The following is an 18,117-nucleotide window of genomic DNA, read 5'->3' as shown; positions in this document are numbered from 1 at the left end:
GAGTATAAAGTTTCTTTTATCTTTAATCACAAGTTGTTATAACCTTCCATATCTGTCTTTGAAGTGTTTTAATATCACTTTGGCTAAGGGAACACATACTGTCTCACAGTGACCTATGAGCTTATCCGACCAAGTCTTTTAAAATCTTTTTGGTGTTTCTTGACAAACTTTCCAAGTCAAATTTTAATGAAGCTTCTCTGACCGCTGGCTAACTTTGGGGTGCTTCAGAGGGCCCTTGAAACATCCCCAAAAGAGATAGGAAACTAACTAGGTTCACTTGGTATGTTAACTTGCATGGGAAGTATTGTCAAACAAGTCATCTCCTCGGGTTATAGTAGGGAAAATAGCTAACATACGTATTCTAGAAATTACATGGAATTCTTTTAAAAATCTGGTATTCCCTGGTAAGATGCTATCAGTCATACTTCTAGCTATTATCTTAAACTGCTGTGTGTCACAGCAGCGCCCGAGTTTCTTGTCACCTGCACTGTAATCAGGTTTTCAACGGTGCCTTAAGCTTTTTACCATTCACACTTACGGTTTACGCTGGCGCCTTTGCGAAACGCATCCTCTCCAAGAAGGTCTATTTTAAAAAGACTTCCCTGACAAGCCCAGGTTTCTGATAACTTCCAGGCCGTAATGTTGAACTGGGTAAGAAATTATTCTAATGGAAAACCTGACGGCTTCATAAAACCGTTAACAAAAAGGATTCGTCACATAGGACTGATGAATATGGTTATAATTGTTATGGTTTCCATCTGAAACATTACTGGCTTTTAATCCGTGTTTTCCAGCTTTAAAGAAACCCTTCGCCTTACACTAATTATGACTTACAGCAGTTTGGTAAACGGTAATTTTGTCAGGAGAACTGAAACTGTCCTATTCTCCCTCTGTCGGGTCCCTCCAGAGACTGGAAACTCAGGTTCCCAGTGACTTTATCAGATAAATTAGGAAGAGCACCTCCGAACAGGTGCAGGCATCGCAAGCTATTCTGTGGACCTTGAAAAGAGAAACACTCCCCTAAATCTGTAGGGCAGAACCTGTGACAAGCCCTTGGCGTGGCTTTCCTGGCCCTAGGAGGTGTTCAGATTTCAGCCGAGACTCGCTGTTAAAAGTTCCAGCACAGCCAGCGTAAAAGAGCCTAAATGACCAATCAGGCTTGATCTGCAGGCGCATTGAGCTTGACTCGGCTGTATTTGATAAAAACGAGAGTGACCTTAGAGAGCAGGAGGTTCTGTCTCAGTGACGAGTAAATTCTACTTTTGTTAATGGAGGTCTGCTTTCACGGCCTGAGACACTTCCCAGACAGTTCCTTGCTGCTTTGTTATATCGTCGTCAGTTTAATTGAACTATTAAAAAGACACTCAAAGTTTGTTTCTGAAGCTTATCCCAGAAATCTGTCTTTGAGTGAAGATTCTATGCCCTATGACCTGCAACCAGGAGATCGTGCAGACTGGAAAAGACACAATCTAAGGACGGTCTCCAACCGGGATGGAAGGACTTTTGTCAGATACGCTTACTGGCTCCTGCACAATGGACCGAGGGGAGCCGGCCCCTGGGTTAGTACTCCCACTTACAAAGGCCTCTGCGCCTCTGCTATCAAGAGGACTACTGACCTCAAAGTCACCCCAAAACAAGGCTCAAGCAAAGGAGAAGCTCCCAGGCCAGGATGAGAAGAAGACGACATCTGAGGCAGAAGGCTGACCCAAGGCACCGGGCCCGTCTGTGGACCAATGACTTTGATCAGTGCTCACAGCTTCACTTGTGGACTCAGCGCAGTCCACAGTCTCACGCAGTTACTTAACCCAACTGCTAGGTTTGTGGCCGAGTACCTGTGCCCAGTACTCCCGGGCTGCCTTGGTGAGCTTCCCCACTGCAAGGCTCCTAGATAGCCCTTAGAAAACTTATTCTAGAGGAAAGAAATTATGGTTCTTTTTAGGCCACTATTGCTGTTACTAGGTGGGATCCCTCACCTGGCCAGTTAATACCTGCTCTGAGTCTGGCTATAAATATGAATTTTCTTACAAGGTCACTCAAGCCCATTCAAGGCAACAAGCAAAATTACAGCCAAAGAACATGGCCCCCCTCAGGTATGGGAAGGACTCGCGTAGCTGGCTCCAGGCTGCGGGCATTCGAGCTGAAAGGCTCCCTTAAGCTGCGAAAAGACAACCACCCTAACAGCACCAGGAAGTCTGGCTCCGAGCCTTCCGAGCAATGCCCGTGTGATGTCTGCCTTAAAGAGAAGGGCTGGTGCCGAGCAGACTCAGCCCGGCCACCTGGGGACGCGCTGAGCAGCACCTGATGGAAGTTCTTGCCTTAAATTCCCGCTTATGACCTGACTAATACTGCTAACTGTATTATTCGTATTTTGCCTGTTTTACAAACATCGTTGTTTCCTGCATCACCAAGTGTGTGACTGGGCCTCTGATAAAATAATGACCAGGTGCCTTGAGCAGCGGGCAGATACATAGTTCTGAATGAGACCAGTGACTGGAACAGCGCGACTCCAGATGTGGGAAGAAGCAGCGAGGGAACACTTCCCTGGACCGGGACAGGCTCGTGAGACGGGGGCCTGAGCACTCGTGCCACTGCTAGTAAGGCACCGTCCAGCCACAGCACGCCGAGTGACCTAGTAACAAATCCCCGCCTGACCCAGGAGCAAGCACCCCGAGCACTGAGGGGCCACATGGCCATGGAATGCCTCCCTAACGACAGTCGAGTTTACGACCACGAGGGGCCCTGCTGACTGAAAGTCGGCCCTCGCCATCTGCCTCCGCTTGGGTTAAGTCAGAGCCGCTGTGGCCGCCGACCCCCAGCGCTCCCGGGGAGGAGTGCAGGCTGGGGTCAGGAATGAGGCCTCTGCGCTCTGGGACAACGGGTGAACAGGCCTTCAGATAGTTAGGCATTTTCAGGAGATTTTAGGAGCCACATACTTGCATCTCCCCATATCTAGAGAAGCACTAAAATCATTAACGGGACACCTGTTCCTCGTGCCCAGCGGCAGCCTCGGCCCCCGTGTGTGCTCGGCTGCACGGCCCCTTCACGGAAGTCACACGTGACACTGGTTCTCCCCCGGCCTCTTTGGAACAGGTTCTTGGCGCTTTCTGAGATGCTGTCTCCCGGGCTGTAGTCCTCATTTTGCCCCAGATGAAACTTAGCCCACAGCTCTCACGTTGTGTGATCTCGTTTCATTGCCACTATAGCTTCATCGTAATTCTAGTACCACCTAATGCTCAGCCTCCGGCTTCGTCCTCCTTTTCCAGAGTTGTTTTGGCTGTCCTCCATCCTCCGCGTTTCCATCTGAATTGTTCGATCAATTTTTCAATTTCTACCCAAAACAGACTGCTAGTATTTTGACTGAGACTGCACGGAATTCACAGGAGACAGGAGGGAAGGGGACAGGGCACAACCATTAAAAGAACGACACAGCTATTAGCACCAAGATGGCAGAAGATTCGACTCCCGGTGGACCTTGAGCTTCAATACTCGCACACCGACCTCGCTAGCTGCTAAATGGCCCTCCCACAGGCGCCGTGAAGTTCAAGGCTGACCATAAAGGGCCAAAAGGTGGCTGACGGCTCAGTTCCTGGGAATCCCGGCCAACTTCCCCGAAGTCTTTGGAATAACCCCCCCCCCACCTGTCAGCACGAGAAGGTACCCACCCCGGGAAAACTAACAGCCCCGTATCCTGGGGCTCTCCCTGTCTGTCCCGCCTTCTGAGGTGGCCCGCACTTTGTCCAAGGGTGGGCACCCCTCTGAATAAATCGGCCTTTACTCAGCTAGGGCTCGCTCTTGAGTTCTTTCCTGCACAAAGCCAAGGCCCCTCACTTGGCGGGGCGCATCCCAGGCACCCGTCCGAGACCTGGGACGCGGCCATCCCTCGTGCCCGGCTTCTCCTGGGCCATCTAGGCGAGTGTGGGAGGCGTTCAATCTTAGCGACACTGACTCCCCCACCCGTGAGTCCCCCTCTCCGATTTATTCAGCCCTTTAGCGCCCTCAGCAATGCTCCGTAGTCCTCAGGGTGCAGACCTTCCACGTCTTTCATCAGATTTTCCTCTAAATCTTGCCGGCTTTTTATGCTGCTGTGGATGGTCTGTTCATTTCAAGCTCTGGCTTTCCTGGGCATAGATCTTTGTGTACGGACCGCGTGGTGCCCACGGCCTTGACAAACTCCCCCGCCACTCACTGCAGCTTTCTGTGTACTCCAGGTTTTCTACAAAGAGCGTCCCGGCGCCCGCGAGCGAAGGGGCTCTCACTTCCTCCCTTCCAGGCTGGACGGGCTTGTCTTTCCTTTCCCTCCTGACCGCACCGGCCGTAACCTCCAGCAACGCTGACGACACGCGGGGAGAGCCGTCATCCTGGTCTTGCTCGCGGCGTCAGGGACGCGCGTCCAGCCGAGAAGCCTATGGCGCCAGCTGCGGGCGCTCCGTAGTTCCCTGTCGTCGGGCTGAGGAAGCGCTTGTCTGTTTTCAGCTTGCTGAGGGGCTTTACCAGGAAGCAGTGGTGAGCTCCCTCACGTGCGTCTTTCTGCATCTACTGACGCTGCCATCTGCGTTTTCTTCTTCAGTCTGGTAGCACTGTGAACGATGCCGCCTTATGGATGTTAAACTCACCCTGTATTCCGGGAGGAAAAACCATTTGCTCATGCTTTCCCCCTGTTGCTGGATTCAGTTTGCTAAAACTCCGTTTAGACACTTTGCGCCTGTGTCCATGGGGGTCTCGGGCTCCGGGTTTTCCCCTGGGGGGTCGTTGTGTGGTGCTGGCGTCAGCGTCACACTGGCCTGACGGAAAGGGGCAGAGCACAGTCCTTCCTTTCCAGCCGTCCTCAGACTCTGTGCAGAGTTGGTCTGTGTCCTCCTCGAATGCTTGATGGAGCTCGCGGTGAAGCCGTCAGGGCCCGGGGTTCTCTCTGCAGGCAGGACCTGGGTTTCGTCTTCCTTTTCTATGTCTTTAACATGTAAGGCCGTGCGAGTCATTTCTTCTTTCTGAGTGGGGTCAGGCAAATCACGTCTTTCAAGGAATTTGCCCACTACGTCCAAGTTGCCAAATCTATTGGCAGGAAACGGTTCACAGTGCTCCCTTATCACCCCCTTAAGCCCTGTGGGCCCTGCAGTGGTGTCGCCTCTCGCATCTGCACCGGTAGCCTCTGTCTCCTTTCCCGTCCGCTCTCCGCCTGCTGGGAGGCTGTCAGTTCGTTGATCCTCTCGGGGAACCGCCGTGGGCTTCGCTGCGCTCCTCCCCAGGGCTTCCCTTCTTCCCTGCGTCACCCTATCCGTGACAGCCCTGTCTTCTGCTTACTTCGGATCTGAGTGTGCCCTTTTGCTTCTCTAATTTCTGAAGCTGGAACCTGAGGGCACAGATGTGAGACTCTCCTTTCCTCTCTTCCATGTAGCTGTTCAGCTCCTGCCGTTTCCTCCCAAATACTGCCTTCATGGCACCCCATCAGTTGTGAACCCCCTCCTGCCCTGGGGACCCCTAAGGTGAGCTCAGCCCCTCCCCTGCTCTCCAGTCTCCTTCCTGCCTTTGGACCCTGGACTGACCCTGGAAATCCGCCCTGGTCAGTTACTGTCCCGTCAGGAAAATGAAACCACACTGTGTATTTCAAACACAGGGGACTCAGCACAGAGACCCGGCCACACAGGTGCCGGAGGCTGTGAGGACCACAGGGAGCCCCGAGGAGAGCAGGAAGCAGCTGGGGGAGCACAAGGGCAGGGGGAGCTGCAGGGGCCGGCAGAGAGCAGGGGCCCGTGGGAGGGCTTGGCGCAGCGGGGCTGGGACTGCCCTAGAGCTGAGACTGCGGCGGGAGCCACCCTGGGTGAAGGCAGGGAATCCGAAAGAAGCCAGAAAAGGGACAGAAATTCCTTCCCTCCCCTTCCCACCTTCCAGCAGTGCCTCCAGGGGGCCAGCTGGCCAGGGAGCCGGGCAGCGTGTCTGCGAAGTCCATGCTGCATGCATAGGTCACATAGGGAACCTGCTGGAAGGGGCTGGGGAGCAGGGACATGCACCAGAGGAACCCACGGCCAGGCCAGCTCTGCTTCCTTGGTGGACTAGGGAGACCCCCACCTTCCAGGCCTCAGTTTCCCAAATGAAAACAGTGCTGGAGTGAACCCTGCGGCAAGGCCCTTGGAGGCTGAGGGTCCACGGGGGCAGCAGGAAAGAACAGACACCGAGCCATCAGGGAAACCTGAGGTTTACACAAGAGAAGACCTCCTTACTCACCGGGGGAGCAGAGGGGTGGGGTAGAGCGGAAACCTCCCTCCCGGGCCTGGTGGAGTGGGGAGGACCCCGATGACCCAGGGCTGCCGGGAGGTCTGTGGCAGGGCATGTGGGGAGGGGCCGTTGCTTTGTCCAGGGCCTGGCCCCTGTCCCCATTCCCAGGGCACCCAAAGACAGCGCCAAGGACATGGCCCAGCATCGGGTCCACAGGGGTGGCTGCCCACTTGGCTGGCCCGTTCCTCCTCTCCTCTGCCCTGGGGGGCACCCAGGGACAGGGGAAAGCCCTCCAGGGGGGTCCAGGAGAAATGAACGCCCTGACTCAGGGGCGCACCCCTCCGGTGACGCAGCTCAGGGTCCAGAGGCAGGTGGGGAAGCAGAGGGAGCTCCTGCAGACTGGAGGGGCTCCAGCCAACCAACCCTCCCTCCCCGCCTCCCTCCACTCACCCCTCTGCCACACTGACTCCCCTCCCTTTGAAGAAGCAACCCCCCACTCTCCAACATCCCCCTCCTGGGTGGGCCAAGCGGCTTCGGGTGGGGGCAGCAGCACCTGCTCTGCCAAACTCCTGCTGGGAAGGCCCCATTTCACAAACCTGTGATTGGGAACTCTGAGGGCTGTCCCCTGTCGCCAGCTGTGCCTGAAAGCCTGGGGGCTGGGGCAGAGGTGGAGGCAGGCGGAGGCCGCTCTGCCTTGGTAGGAGGACAGACTGCATCTCCCACTGGCCCCCGGGCTGTCCGTGGGAAGTGGGGCTCACCCCAGCGACCCAGACCAGGCTGGGGGCCCCGGACTGGGGAGCAGGACCCTGCCTGCCATCCCGGCTGTGCGCCCACCGGCCGTGCGGGCCTGGCCCCGGGGTCTCCGTGGGGACCCCTCCCCAGCTGGGACCCAGGAGCACGCCGGGAGCAGACTCCGGGCCTCGCTGGTGAGGGCCCTCGGGAACCGGGACCCGGGATCCGGGACGCGAAGGCCCTGGTGGGAGAGGGGCTGGGCTGGGAGGGGCGCTGATGGGAGGCCCGGGTCAAGGCAGAGCCCCCTCGAGCGGAGGGGCAGGGTCGCAACCCGCAGCACCAGGGTCCCGGCAGATAGCAGGCCCCGAGACCTCATCTAGTAAGTGCGGGTGGGATGGTGGCCTGAGAGAAGCACGAAAGGAGACAGCAGCCCTTGCCCCACCCACAGCCCCTTCTGGGACGCGCAGGAGGCGGGGCCGCGGCAGGCGCGGGGCGGGGCCGTCCAGATCGCTCATCGTTTCATCCTTTCCCAGCCTGTGGGGACCGGCTCCCTGGGGGTGACCGGGCAGGTGGGGGGCGGAAGGAGGGCTCCCACTGATGCCTCTGGAGGAGCGGGGCAGCGGCCTGGAGACCATCTGCGCATGGTTGTCATTACTATTTTTAAGCCAAGGAAAATCTTGGGGAAACCAGGTGTCCAGGAGAGGAAACCCAGGGCTGTTCTGCTTAAAGAAGCAGGTCTGTGGGCGCCGCTCCACCCTGGCCCACCCCTGGTCACCTGGAAGCCCCCACTTCACAGGCGGGAACCTGGAGGTGGCTGAGGACACGGGCCAGAGCCTGACCCCTCCTCCTGACCGGGGTGCCGGTCACAGAACACCGCCCCCACCCCAGGCCCCCGCCACTCCTGTCCTGCAGGTCCCCAAGCCTGTGCTGGAATTTAGGCCAAGGCAACAGGACCCACGCTGAGAGAACAGCCCTCACGCTTCAAGGCCCAGGAAGGGACGAAGGGACAGCTGAGGGCCCGGGCAGGTACACTGACCGCCGCCCTGCAGGGCTGGTTCTGAGGCATCAGGAGCTGGACTTGGCCACCCAGCAGAGGTGGGCAGCCACCGTGTCCCCTCAACAAACCTTCTGCTCTAGGCGGGGACTTGGAGACTCCGAGGCCAGCCCAGGCCAACTGACCACATCCACAGGTCTGGACCAAGGATCGCAGGAGTTCCTAAAGTCAGCAGAGGGGGCTGGGCAGGAGCATAGCCCAGGACTCAGGGTGGCACTGATGTGTTGGAGAAGTGGGGCGTGAGAAGGGCTGTGTCCCAGGCTTCGGTTGGGCCCCCGGGACGTGCCCCGCCAAGTGTGGGCCCTTGGCTTCGCGCAGGAAAGAATTCAAGAAGGAGCCATGGTTGAGTGAAGGTAGATTTATTCAGAGATACCATGAAAGGCAAGGGACAGGCCAGGAGGTGTGGGGGTTGGGTGCTCAGATTAAAAGTAGGTACACACTCCTTAGACAGAGTGCAGGCAAGCTCTGGAGAGACAGGGGCGGCTGCGAGGCGCCATGTTGCTGCTTTTTATGGGCTTGGTGGCTTCATATGCTAATACTTAGAAGGACCAGTCTAGGGGAAGGGGCTGGGATTCCAAGGAAGTTGGCCATTTCCCACTCTTGACCTTTTGTGGCTGACCTCGGGACTGCCATGTCGCCTGTGGGCGTGTTCTTCCGCATGTTAATATATTATGATGGGCGTATAATGAAGCTCAAGTACTGCTGGAACTTAAATCTCCCATCATCTTGAGCCTCAAGGCCTGCTGGGGTTGAATCTTTCGCCATTTTGGTGTTAATTGCTGTGGCATTCCTTGAATGGCTGTGCCCTGCCCCCTTCCTGTCTCACTGGCAGGTCCTGACCTGGTCTCTTCCGGGGTGGGGGGACCAGGTGGGGGAGGGAGTCAGCTGGCTACAGGGGGCAGGGGCAGTGGCCTCAGCGCAGGGCCTAAGGAGGCAATGAATGGACAGGAGGGGTTCTGGGTCCACACTGTGGAAGCCCCTCTGGCCCGTGGGCAGGTCCACAGCCCCCCGTCAGTCAGGTGGGAATGTGGCAGACGCCCTGAGAGCAGAGCAAATCCCGGCTCTGGAGGGGGACTACAGCGGCACTGCCCCTTGGAGCTCCCAGGAGGCTCTCAGGTTGAGTAACTTGACGGGAGGGGGGGGTGCTTGGCTGAGGGACTCAGTGCTCCCACTCCCCTCCACCTGCTCAGAGATGAGAAGCCTGGCTTGGCTTCAGCCTGGTGGGTCTCCACGGCCCACCCTTGCTCTCTGCTGTAAAAGGACCAGAGGGTCCCTTCCCCAGAATCCCCGTCCTGGTGGCTCAGCCAGCTCACAGAGCAGCTCTCAAACACACATGCCACCGTATCAGCTCCTGTGGCTCGGCCGGCTGCTGCTCAGTGGTCACTTGTTTCTCGCAGCAGGAGCCAGCGTCCTGCCCCCAAGTCTGCAGACCAGCACCTTTACTGCTCTCTCTGGAGTGAGGCGTGTGCCACACACACACACACACAAATGTGCACACAACCACAGCAGCCACACGTGCAAATGTACACAGTGTGCACACACGTGCTTAATGGCTGCAAAAGGACACAGAGGCCTTTTCAACAGATTCAGGCTCACAGGGCTTCCTGGAAGGGGCCGCCTGCATCCTGATGGCCCGGCCAGGGCTTCACACGTGCCAAGAGCAGGACAGGGCAGGGGGCAGCCTTCCAGGGGAGACCCAGAGATGGTGGTCCCTGGTGGTGGCATTTTGTACACGAGGTTTCCCAAGGCCAGGCCAGCCACATGTGCATGGTGTCCCCCAGATGCCGTGTGCAGAGCCTGCTGACCGAGCCCCACTCGCCTCCCAGGAAGCAGCCACCCAGCCCCTCAGCACCCACGGAAGCACCACCACACGGCATCTCTGACCAGGTTTATTCTGCAAAGCAAAGGACTGAGCAAAGACTCGGAAAATAAATAGCCGCAGAGAGAAAGTCAGCTTAGGGGGCGAGGAAGCTCAGAGGGTCAGCGGGAGGGGGATGCACAAGACTGCTGAGGGGTGGAGGGGCAGAGGGGCAGAGGGGCGGAGGGGAGGAGTGGTAGAGGGGCGGGGCTCCGGCCCTCCCCACTCACCTCCTCCCTGGGGCCAGCACCCTGGGGATGGAGCGCCGGGCCCTGTCCCGGGGGGACAGGAGCTCGCACGTGGTGTCCTGGCACCCACAGCTCTCAATGTGGGTGTAGGTGTGGCTGAGGGTGCCACCGCCCGGGCACTGCAGCGCCACCTGCCGCTGGCTGGTGCGCTGCTCCTTGCAGCAGGAGCATCTGTGGTCCAGGGCCTGGGCCTGGGCTGAGTACCTGGGGGAAGGAAGGCCGCAGTGAGGGGCCACTGCCTGCTCCTGCTCGGGCGGCTGCTGCCTCCCCTCCGCGGCCCCTCAGGGCCACTCGCCACGCGGGACTCACATGGCAAAGGTCCCGCAGGACCCGGAGCAATCGTTCATGCTGACCAACTTGGTGCAGCCGTTGTGGGAAATCTCCCTGATGACGGAGACCATGGAGCAGGGGACCCCAGTCTCATTGCGAGGGATGCCTGCGGGGAGGGGCCGAGGCTCAGGGCGGGGGCTCCACCTTCCAGAGCCCTGGGCTCTCCCTGGCCACTTCCTCTCCCCTCCCCAAGCGCCCCACCTCCCTGCCCTGAAGCAAGCTGGGTTCTGTCCTGTTCCTCCCTGGGAAGGGATTCAGGCTTCCTGGGCGCCCCAGGTGATGACCTCAAACTCAGCGTCCAGCCAGAGTGTCACAGAGGGGACGGAGCCCCCGGAGTACCATCCCCTTGTGCCTCAAGGGGGCCCAGGGAGCACCCTGCCCAGCCCAACCCCTGACCCGGGAGCGCCGCCCCCTGGCCTGTACTCACACTTCCTACAGCAGCCATTGGACATGAGACTGATGGAGCCCTGGAGGGGAGGGGAATGAGTTGAGACCCCCAGGTCCCCCAACAGTGAGACCCCCTTCTTGCGACGGGGATGGGGAGGGCCAGCTCCTGCAGAAGGGGCCCAGAGCAGAGCCTCCCAGGGCAGCTGCAACCCAGCCCTCCGGGAAGATCGAGGCCCCACGCTCCTGCAGAGACCGGCCGGCTCACCGGGAGGCAGGTGCTGGGATCAAAGTCGGGGCAGGTGATCTTGGAGACGGACGAGATGAGCTGGTTGTGTAACTTCACGCAGCTGAAGAGGGTACAGTTGTCCAGGGGGTCATTCTTCATGTCACCGGGCTGTGGGGCAGAGAGAGGCTGGGTGAGGCTGGCGGGAGCACCACCCCGACACCTGGCAGCTCCCCGACCACCCTGCCAAGTGTGGCTTCTGGGACAGGAGGTCCAGCCCACAGGCCCAGAACCACCGGGCAGGTGACGCCCTGGAGGGACGCACGGACAGCCACCACCTGTAGTCCACCCACGTGTCCACATTCTAACCCCCACAACCTGCACAGGTGACCTTATTTGGAAAAGGTGCCTTGCAGACATGACTCAGTTCCGGATCTTGAGATAAGGTCACCATGGATAACCCATTGGGCCGGGGGCAAAGCCCTAGGACCGCTGTCCCGAGGAGAGACAGGGCACCGGACAGCCGGGCGGCGCCAGGAGGGCCAGCCTCGCCCTGGGGCAGGAGAGGCGAGCGCACCTTCAGAACGAGGTGCTGGTCGCTGGGCTGCTCGATGATGCAGTGCGTCTGCTGACACTTCTTGCAGCACTCCCCGGGGACGTCCACCAGCTCGAAGCCCTGCAGGACACCCACGGGCCGATTGGCGTCAAGAGAGAAGTGCTCCGAGGGACCGACCGTGGGCGGCAGCACACTCGGCCGGGACAGGGGTGCTTACGGGGTTGCAGGAGGTGTTGCAGGGCACGTGGCTGCAGGAGATGGTGTTGAGCTGCGTGGCGCTGTCCCTGCTGGTGGTGCACACGCAGTTCTGGCACTTGGAGGAATAGACTGGAGAACCGGGCTTCGGGCACAGGGAAGGGCGGGTGAGGGGGGCCGCCGTGGCACCTTTCACCCTCCTCCCGGACAGACGTCGGCCCCCCACTAACCAGGAGAGGGCTGGGCACCCTGGTGCAGGCACACCACGGAGCCCCCGGAGCAGGCCCCTCCCGGGCCCCCGGCCACCCGACAGCCTGCTGAGACCCCACTCCCAAGCCCCATCTGCACCCCGCCCTCGCCCTGCAGCCAGCCAGGGCTCACCTGGTACTCAGCGTTCTCCACGACACACACGCCCTTGGGCACTTGGGACAAAGAACAACGGGGCGAGGGTCAGACTGTCGTCCTGACCCGGCGGCGGACGCACAGCCGGTGGACACGCGAGGGGCAGGATGGCTGTGTCCACCATGAGGAATCTGAGCCCCCAGGTGGGAGCCCCTCCCCCCAACCCACACTCCCAGCACCGCCCAGCCCCGGGGAGGGAGCCGGCGCCCACTGCTCGGCCTCCCTGGCCCCAGCACACCTACCACACGAGTGCAAGGGGCAGCATCTCCCGGGGACCATCTCTCTCTTCACTTCAAACCCCAGCGGGCACAGCAGGGGCTTCTCCCTGCACAGGCTGGCGTTGCACTCTGAAGAGCGGCGGAGACGCGCCAGTGAGCACGATTCCTCCAGGCCGAGCCCCCAAGCCGGGCCCTGCAGCAGGACCCCCTCCAGCCCTGGGCACATGGCCTCCTCAAGCCCTAATGTCCTGGGGACGCGCCCTTGGCCCCAGCCTCCAACGGGCCCCAAACTCAGGGCTCCTGGCTCAGCCAGGAGGTGAAACCAAGTAGCGGGGACACGCTCGGGGACTCTGGGGGCCCAGGAGGGGACGGCCTGTGGCCCAGGCCACTCCCTGCCCCTGGGGTGCCTTACTGCAGGAGGTGATGCTGCAGCAGGGATCGGTGGGGTCCACCTCGGTGACCAGGTAGGTGCCGTCCTCCCCGCACTCGGGGCGGGGGTCCTGGCTGCACGCCCTGGGCTGACAGCTGATGCCGCTGCCCCCCTCCAGGCAGATGCAGTCCTTGCAGTCGAACTGGAAGTGCTCCCCAAACTGCAGGGAGGAAGGGGTGAGCGGGGAGGGAGGGGGCGCCGGCCCACCTGGCCCCGGGCCTCGGCCTCCGTGCAGCTGGTCTGGGGTCCCCGGGAGAGAAGGCCCCACGCCTGGAAGCCCACCGAGCTGCCTGCGGGAAGCCTGTGCCCTCCCCGCGCCCCCTCCCCACCCCTGCGCCCCCTCCCCCCGCACGCCCACCCCACCCCCGCCCCAACTCCCCGTCCCCCTCCCACCGCCTCCCTGCCTAGGCACCTGCCACCTCAAGCCCTCAGGGCAGGTTCTGGGCCAGGACAGGGGCTCCCCTCAGGGCCAGGTCACTGAGACCACAACCTTGACCTGCTCACCACCGTCCCCCTACACAGCTGGCACCCGGCAGAAACCACGTGTGCCTGCTGGGCTCGAGCAGACTAGAGCTCAAGAATCAGCCGCGTGCAGGGGACGCGCACAGCGCTTCAGTGGCCAAGACGCCGCCTCCGCAGGTGTGCACACCAACAAAGGACAAGAGGGCGGAGGCGCGGAGCGGGGGGTGGACGCGGGGCTGGGTGGACCGGGGAGGCGTGCGGGGGTGGCTACCCCTCCTAGCCCAGCCGTCCGGGACTTAAACGACTCAGGACTCAGTCTTTGAGGGTCCCCGCCTCTCATGTCCAGCCCTTCCTACACCCCAAAATTCGGCCTTTGTGGCAGAAGGCGGCCCCGGCACCCAGGGGTTGGCTTACCTCTCTGGGCACGTTGTCGGGCCCCACGCAGCCTAGGAAGGAGAGGCAGCAGCCGCTGTGAGCACAGCCCTGGTGCGGCACGGGCAGGGCTCAGCCTCAGCGGGGGCGGGGGGCACCGGGGGGCAGCCTACCGCACGAGTCCACGCAGACGTCGAAGCCGGGGGCGAAGTTCACCGTGCCCTCGGGACAGAAGCAGCCTTCCACCAGCTGGGTGCTGTTCTCCTGGGAAGGGCTGGGGGCGGGAGGGCGCGATGAGATGGGCGCTGGGGGCAGGCCGGACCCCCAGGCCCAGACGGGGCCACCCGGAAGCACCACCAGAGGGGAGAGGCTGCCCTCCCGGTGCCTCCACGGGCGCCTCACCTGGACTGACAGGTGGGCTCTTCTGCGGGACCACAGGCCCGGTACTCCCGATGAGCCGGGCACTTCACCGCTGCGGGAGAAGGCAGGCGTCCGAGGGGCCCGAGTCAGAGGGAACAGCCTGGGTCCGCCCCGCAAGTGACTGTCCTGCCCAGCCCCTGCCAGGAAGGACCCCATCCTCCCACCCAGGCTGAGGGTGGCCAGGTGCCCGGTGCTGCCCGACCCAGACCCCCACGCCGTCCCCAGCCCAATGTGCTCAGCAAAGCTGCTCTCTGTGTGTGCCAGGCCGCCCCACCCCAGTCTGGCTTCAGGCAGAGCCCGGAGAGCCCCCTGGCCTGCAGGACCCCAGCCTGGGCGGGGCGGGCGGGGCAGGCGGGCACTCACGGCAGGCCCCGCGGGTGTGGTTCCGCCAGTCGACACAGATGCCCTCCTGGGCACACAGGGCGGCGTAGGTCTGCAGGCTGGCACACTCCAGGCCCGAGTCGGGCACCAAACAGCTGTCGAACACGCAGGCGTCGTAGTAGTGCTGCGGGGGCACCAGGGCGTGGCACTGTGCGAACAGGCTGTGGGGGTGGGGCCTGTCAGGGTCTGCATGGGGCCCCACCTCTCCCACACTCCCCCTACCCCCCACCTCTGCCCAGGCTACCCTCCTGGAGCCGGGCTCAGGTTGCATCCAACCAGACAGACACAGGCAGACTGACGGTGGGAACAGAGGGACCGGGGCAGGCCCTGTGGGAGGGGGGCCCTCACTGTGGCCCGAGGACGAGGCCTCGGGCAATCTGGCTCCCGGAGATGGAAGCCCCGCATCTCCATGTTCGCTGGGTGCCAAGATGCCCCCTCCCGCAACACTGCGGGGGCCTCCCAGCCCCATGACGCACACCCCCGGGGGCCAGGCGCTCGCTCTATGAGGCCAGCTCTGGGAACACCCCTTGTCGGTCTAAGCCCACATCTGCCTCCCTTTATAGGTACCCGATGCTGCTCTGCCCCGTCAACTGGTCTACCCCAGGCTGCAAGCTCAGAGGCCCCTGCACGATCCAGGAGGCAGGTGAGGTACGTGGGGTTGCAAAGGGCACATGGATGTCAAACAAGGCCACTTGGCCCCGTGGAATCCTGGAGCCGGAGTACTGGGCCCCTCTGTGAACCGGCACCTGCCCGTGGTGCCCTGACACCTTCTGCCTTCCCAACCCCACACTCGGCGCCTGCCACCTCCTCTCTGCCCATGAGGTGGGGTCACAGAGCGGGGAGGCTGCGCTCGGGGAGCCTGCAGCCCACGAGTGACTGAGGCGGCAGCCGGCCGGGGGTCAGGGTCACCTGTCCTTGATGAGCTCGCAGAGAGGAGACGCGCAGGCCTTGCTCCCGGCAGTGCCGCCCGCAGACGGCGAGGTGGCCGGGCGCTGGGTGGTGAAGCTGGTGTGGGGACATTGCGGCTTGGAGGGATCGTTCACCGCCCACTGGTCAGCCGCCACCTCACAGTTGTCGACGACCTCCCCGCTGGGCAGCACGCAGTCGTCCACGGTGGTGTTGGTGCACGTGCCTGGGTGGGGGAGAAGGTCCCCGTGTGCCCGGGCCCGCCCAGTCCGTCCAGCAGACCCAGCAAGCCGCTGAGACCCCGCCCCTCCTCCCGCCCAGGTCCCCTGGTGCCCAGCTGCCCAGGGCCCAGGGCACAGGCTAGACTGCACTCCTGCTGGCTTCCCGCCGGGCCCAAACCCGGGAGGATGGCTGTGGGGACCCTGAGCAGAGCAGAGAACCACAGCAGGGCTGGCGTGGCCCACAGACAGCCTCTGCCCAGCCGCCCTCCCCAGCGCAAGGCACGGGGGCCGAGGTCAAGGGCTCACCACACTGGCCCTTTGTGTTGTTCCCGAACAGGCGGTAGGGCAGCCGGATGGAGAAGGCGAGGCCGTTGTAGGAGACGAGGGCGCCCAGCTCGGGGATGGCCACCACGAGGTTGATGCCCGACTCGTACACCTGCAGCCCGTACTTCTTGTAGGGCAGCGCCACGGCCTGCCTGTTCACCTGCACCTGTGGCCGACACACCGGGTCAGGGAGGGCCAGCGGGAGCCTCGTGGGTCTGACCGGAGCGCGCGGTGCCTTTGGAAAGCACCCGGGTCCCCCCACCCTCACACTGTGCCCGCGCCCCTCCGCCTTCCCTCTTCCTTCCCACCACATTGGGCTGGATCCTCGTCCTGACTAGTCCCAGGGGCCAGGTAGCCAGGGCGCTGTCCTCTGAGCCCCCGGACACCTGGAGGACCCCATGCAGGGGGCAGGGCTCCCCAGGCCATGGGAAATGACAACTCCACGTGGGGCGCACAGAGCCCCTGTCCTCGGGGAGGGGGCTTCTGCCAGACAGACCTGTGCCCAGCGTGCCTGGCAGGAGCAGGGGTAGCGGGTCACGGGGTCCCTGAATGCCCCGGAGGGCCTGTGAGGAGAGCTGACATGTCCGCCTAGCGCTGCCCCCGCGCAGCCCTGGGGCAAGGCCTCCCCCAGCGAGGGAGCTGACACCGGCCCTACCAGCCCGCCCCATTCGGACGACAGATCCCGCCGTCCACCTACCTGCACCGTCATGGGCGCCATCTGCACGGTCTCGAGCCGCACCTCCTGCGTCTCGTGGCGCACGATGAGCGTGCGGGGGCAGGACACCCGGTCACGGGGGTCGCAGTGGTAGTTGTCGACGTAGACCCCGAAGCCGTCCACGGTGGGCACGGCCTCCTCCACCAGCACGTACGTGCACGCACCCTGGTGGCTGTAGTACAGCCCGTCGAAGGTGACATAGTGCGGGTCCCCCCAGCCGGTGCAGTAGCCTGCGGAGTGGCCGAGGTGGGCCGGCGCCCAGCCCCGGGGGCGGGGACAGGACACAGTCAGGGGACAAGGCACAAGGGGGAAGAGCAAGTGGAAACTGAGGAAGGCCCCAAAGCCTGCTGCCCGGGGTGCGTGGGGCATCTGTGCCCCACGAGTGCATCCCCTCTGAAGGGCAGGGCTGCCTTCACTCCCAACTCCAGCTGCCCCAGGCCGCAGCCCCTCTAGGTGGCCGCGCCCCACCAAGCAAACCCCTCCCTCTCCCGGACCCCTGCCTGAGGAGGGGAGTAAGCTGGAGGCGAGTCAAGTCCCTCCAGACGTGTGCCCGGCCCTCAGCCATCAGAGCCAGCCTGTCCCACCTGCGGACTGCACCCCACCCCCCAGCACACACACACAGAAGGGAGCCGGCGGGGAGGGGCTTACAGTCACACTCCCAGTGCCAGCAGCACCCGTCCGGGTCCTTGACGCGCACGGGCGTGAGGCCGTTGGAGCAGGTGGGCATCGGGGGGGGGTCGCACTCCACCTCCACCAGCTCCACGGTGCTGTCGTGCTTGCAGACGGCCATCGTGCAGTTACACAGCCACCAGGTCTCGTTCTCCTGCAGGCCGCCCAGGCACAGGGTCAGCCGGGCCCAGTCTGCAGCCCGGCCCCAGAGGAGGGCCGCCAGCACCTCCCCACGGCAAGGGGGACGTGGTGGGGACGCGGGAGGGCTCCGGCAGACCCTGTGCCCTGACTGCAGAGGGTGCGGGGCACAGAGGGCAGGGTGCCCTGTGTGACCAGCAGAAAGGCAGTGCCTGGGGCTTTGCAAGCCCAGGTGGTGGGTGCACGCGCCCGGTGCTTGGGGAGAAAGCTGCGAAGAACGCACGGACCTTTCTGGGAGGGTTGAAGTCCAGGCACCCGCGGGTCAGGGTGGTCGACACACTTGATGCTGTGGATGATGGGGCCGTGGTGGTGGTGGTGGGTGGGCTGAGCGTTGTAGACGGTGTTGACGGGCACGAAAAGTTGAAGAACTCGAGTTCGCAAGACTTCAAGCAGTACGCGTAATGGCACATGCCTCCTTCGGTAACGTTGTATCTCACTTCGTCTGCAAGGGAGAGACCAGTGCTACACCACCCACACAGGGCGGCCACCAGAGGACACAGGGAGGTCCCCTGGTGTCCACGAGAGGACAGCCCACGCCCCACTTTCCCAACAGCCAAGCTGCAGCGTGTGGGGCCTCTTCCCCAGCACGATTCCCCAGAGCACGAG

The 18,117-nt window shown here is 62.3% G+C and overlaps 1 protein-coding gene across 1 annotated transcript in view; it reads right to left on the bottom strand.

The window, feature by feature from the left end:
* Window positions 1-9,869: 9,869 nt before the first annotated feature.
* The window catches only part of LOC105063555 (mucin-2-like), a 33,348-nt gene continuing 25,100 nt past the window's right edge, over window positions 9,870-18,117 (bottom strand). The window contains exons 30-47 of the mRNA XM_074371376.1: window positions 17,739-17,953; window positions 17,293-17,467; window positions 16,627-16,874; window positions 15,912-16,095; window positions 15,388-15,610; window positions 14,461-14,639; window positions 14,080-14,149; window positions 13,851-13,951; window positions 13,720-13,751; window positions 12,826-13,003; window positions 12,438-12,542; window positions 12,175-12,215; window positions 11,816-11,938; window positions 11,620-11,718; window positions 11,085-11,213; window positions 10,860-10,899; window positions 10,412-10,538; window positions 9,870-10,306 (exon numbers count right to left, since the gene is read on the bottom strand). Of these exons, the coding sequence (XP_074227477.1) occupies window positions 10,081-10,306; window positions 10,412-10,538; window positions 10,860-10,899; window positions 11,085-11,213; window positions 11,620-11,718; window positions 11,816-11,938; window positions 12,175-12,215; window positions 12,438-12,542; window positions 12,826-13,003; window positions 13,720-13,751; window positions 13,851-13,951; window positions 14,080-14,149; window positions 14,461-14,639; window positions 15,388-15,610; window positions 15,912-16,095; window positions 16,627-16,874; window positions 17,293-17,467; window positions 17,739-17,953 (2,495 nt within the window). The 3' untranslated portion in view covers window positions 9,870-10,080. The remainder of the gene's footprint in view (window positions 10,307-10,411; window positions 10,539-10,859; window positions 10,900-11,084; window positions 11,214-11,619; window positions 11,719-11,815; window positions 11,939-12,174; window positions 12,216-12,437; window positions 12,543-12,825; window positions 13,004-13,719; window positions 13,752-13,850; window positions 13,952-14,079; window positions 14,150-14,460; window positions 14,640-15,387; window positions 15,611-15,911; window positions 16,096-16,626; window positions 16,875-17,292; window positions 17,468-17,738; window positions 17,954-18,117) is intronic.

Source organism: Camelus bactrianus, chromosome 10 (genome assembly GCF_048773025.1).
Source record: "Camelus bactrianus isolate YW-2024 breed Bactrian camel chromosome 10, ASM4877302v1, whole genome shotgun sequence".
Classification (NCBI taxonomy): domain Eukaryota; kingdom Metazoa; phylum Chordata; class Mammalia; order Artiodactyla; family Camelidae; genus Camelus; species Camelus bactrianus.
This window is presented reverse-complemented; position numbering and strand designations above follow the sequence as displayed.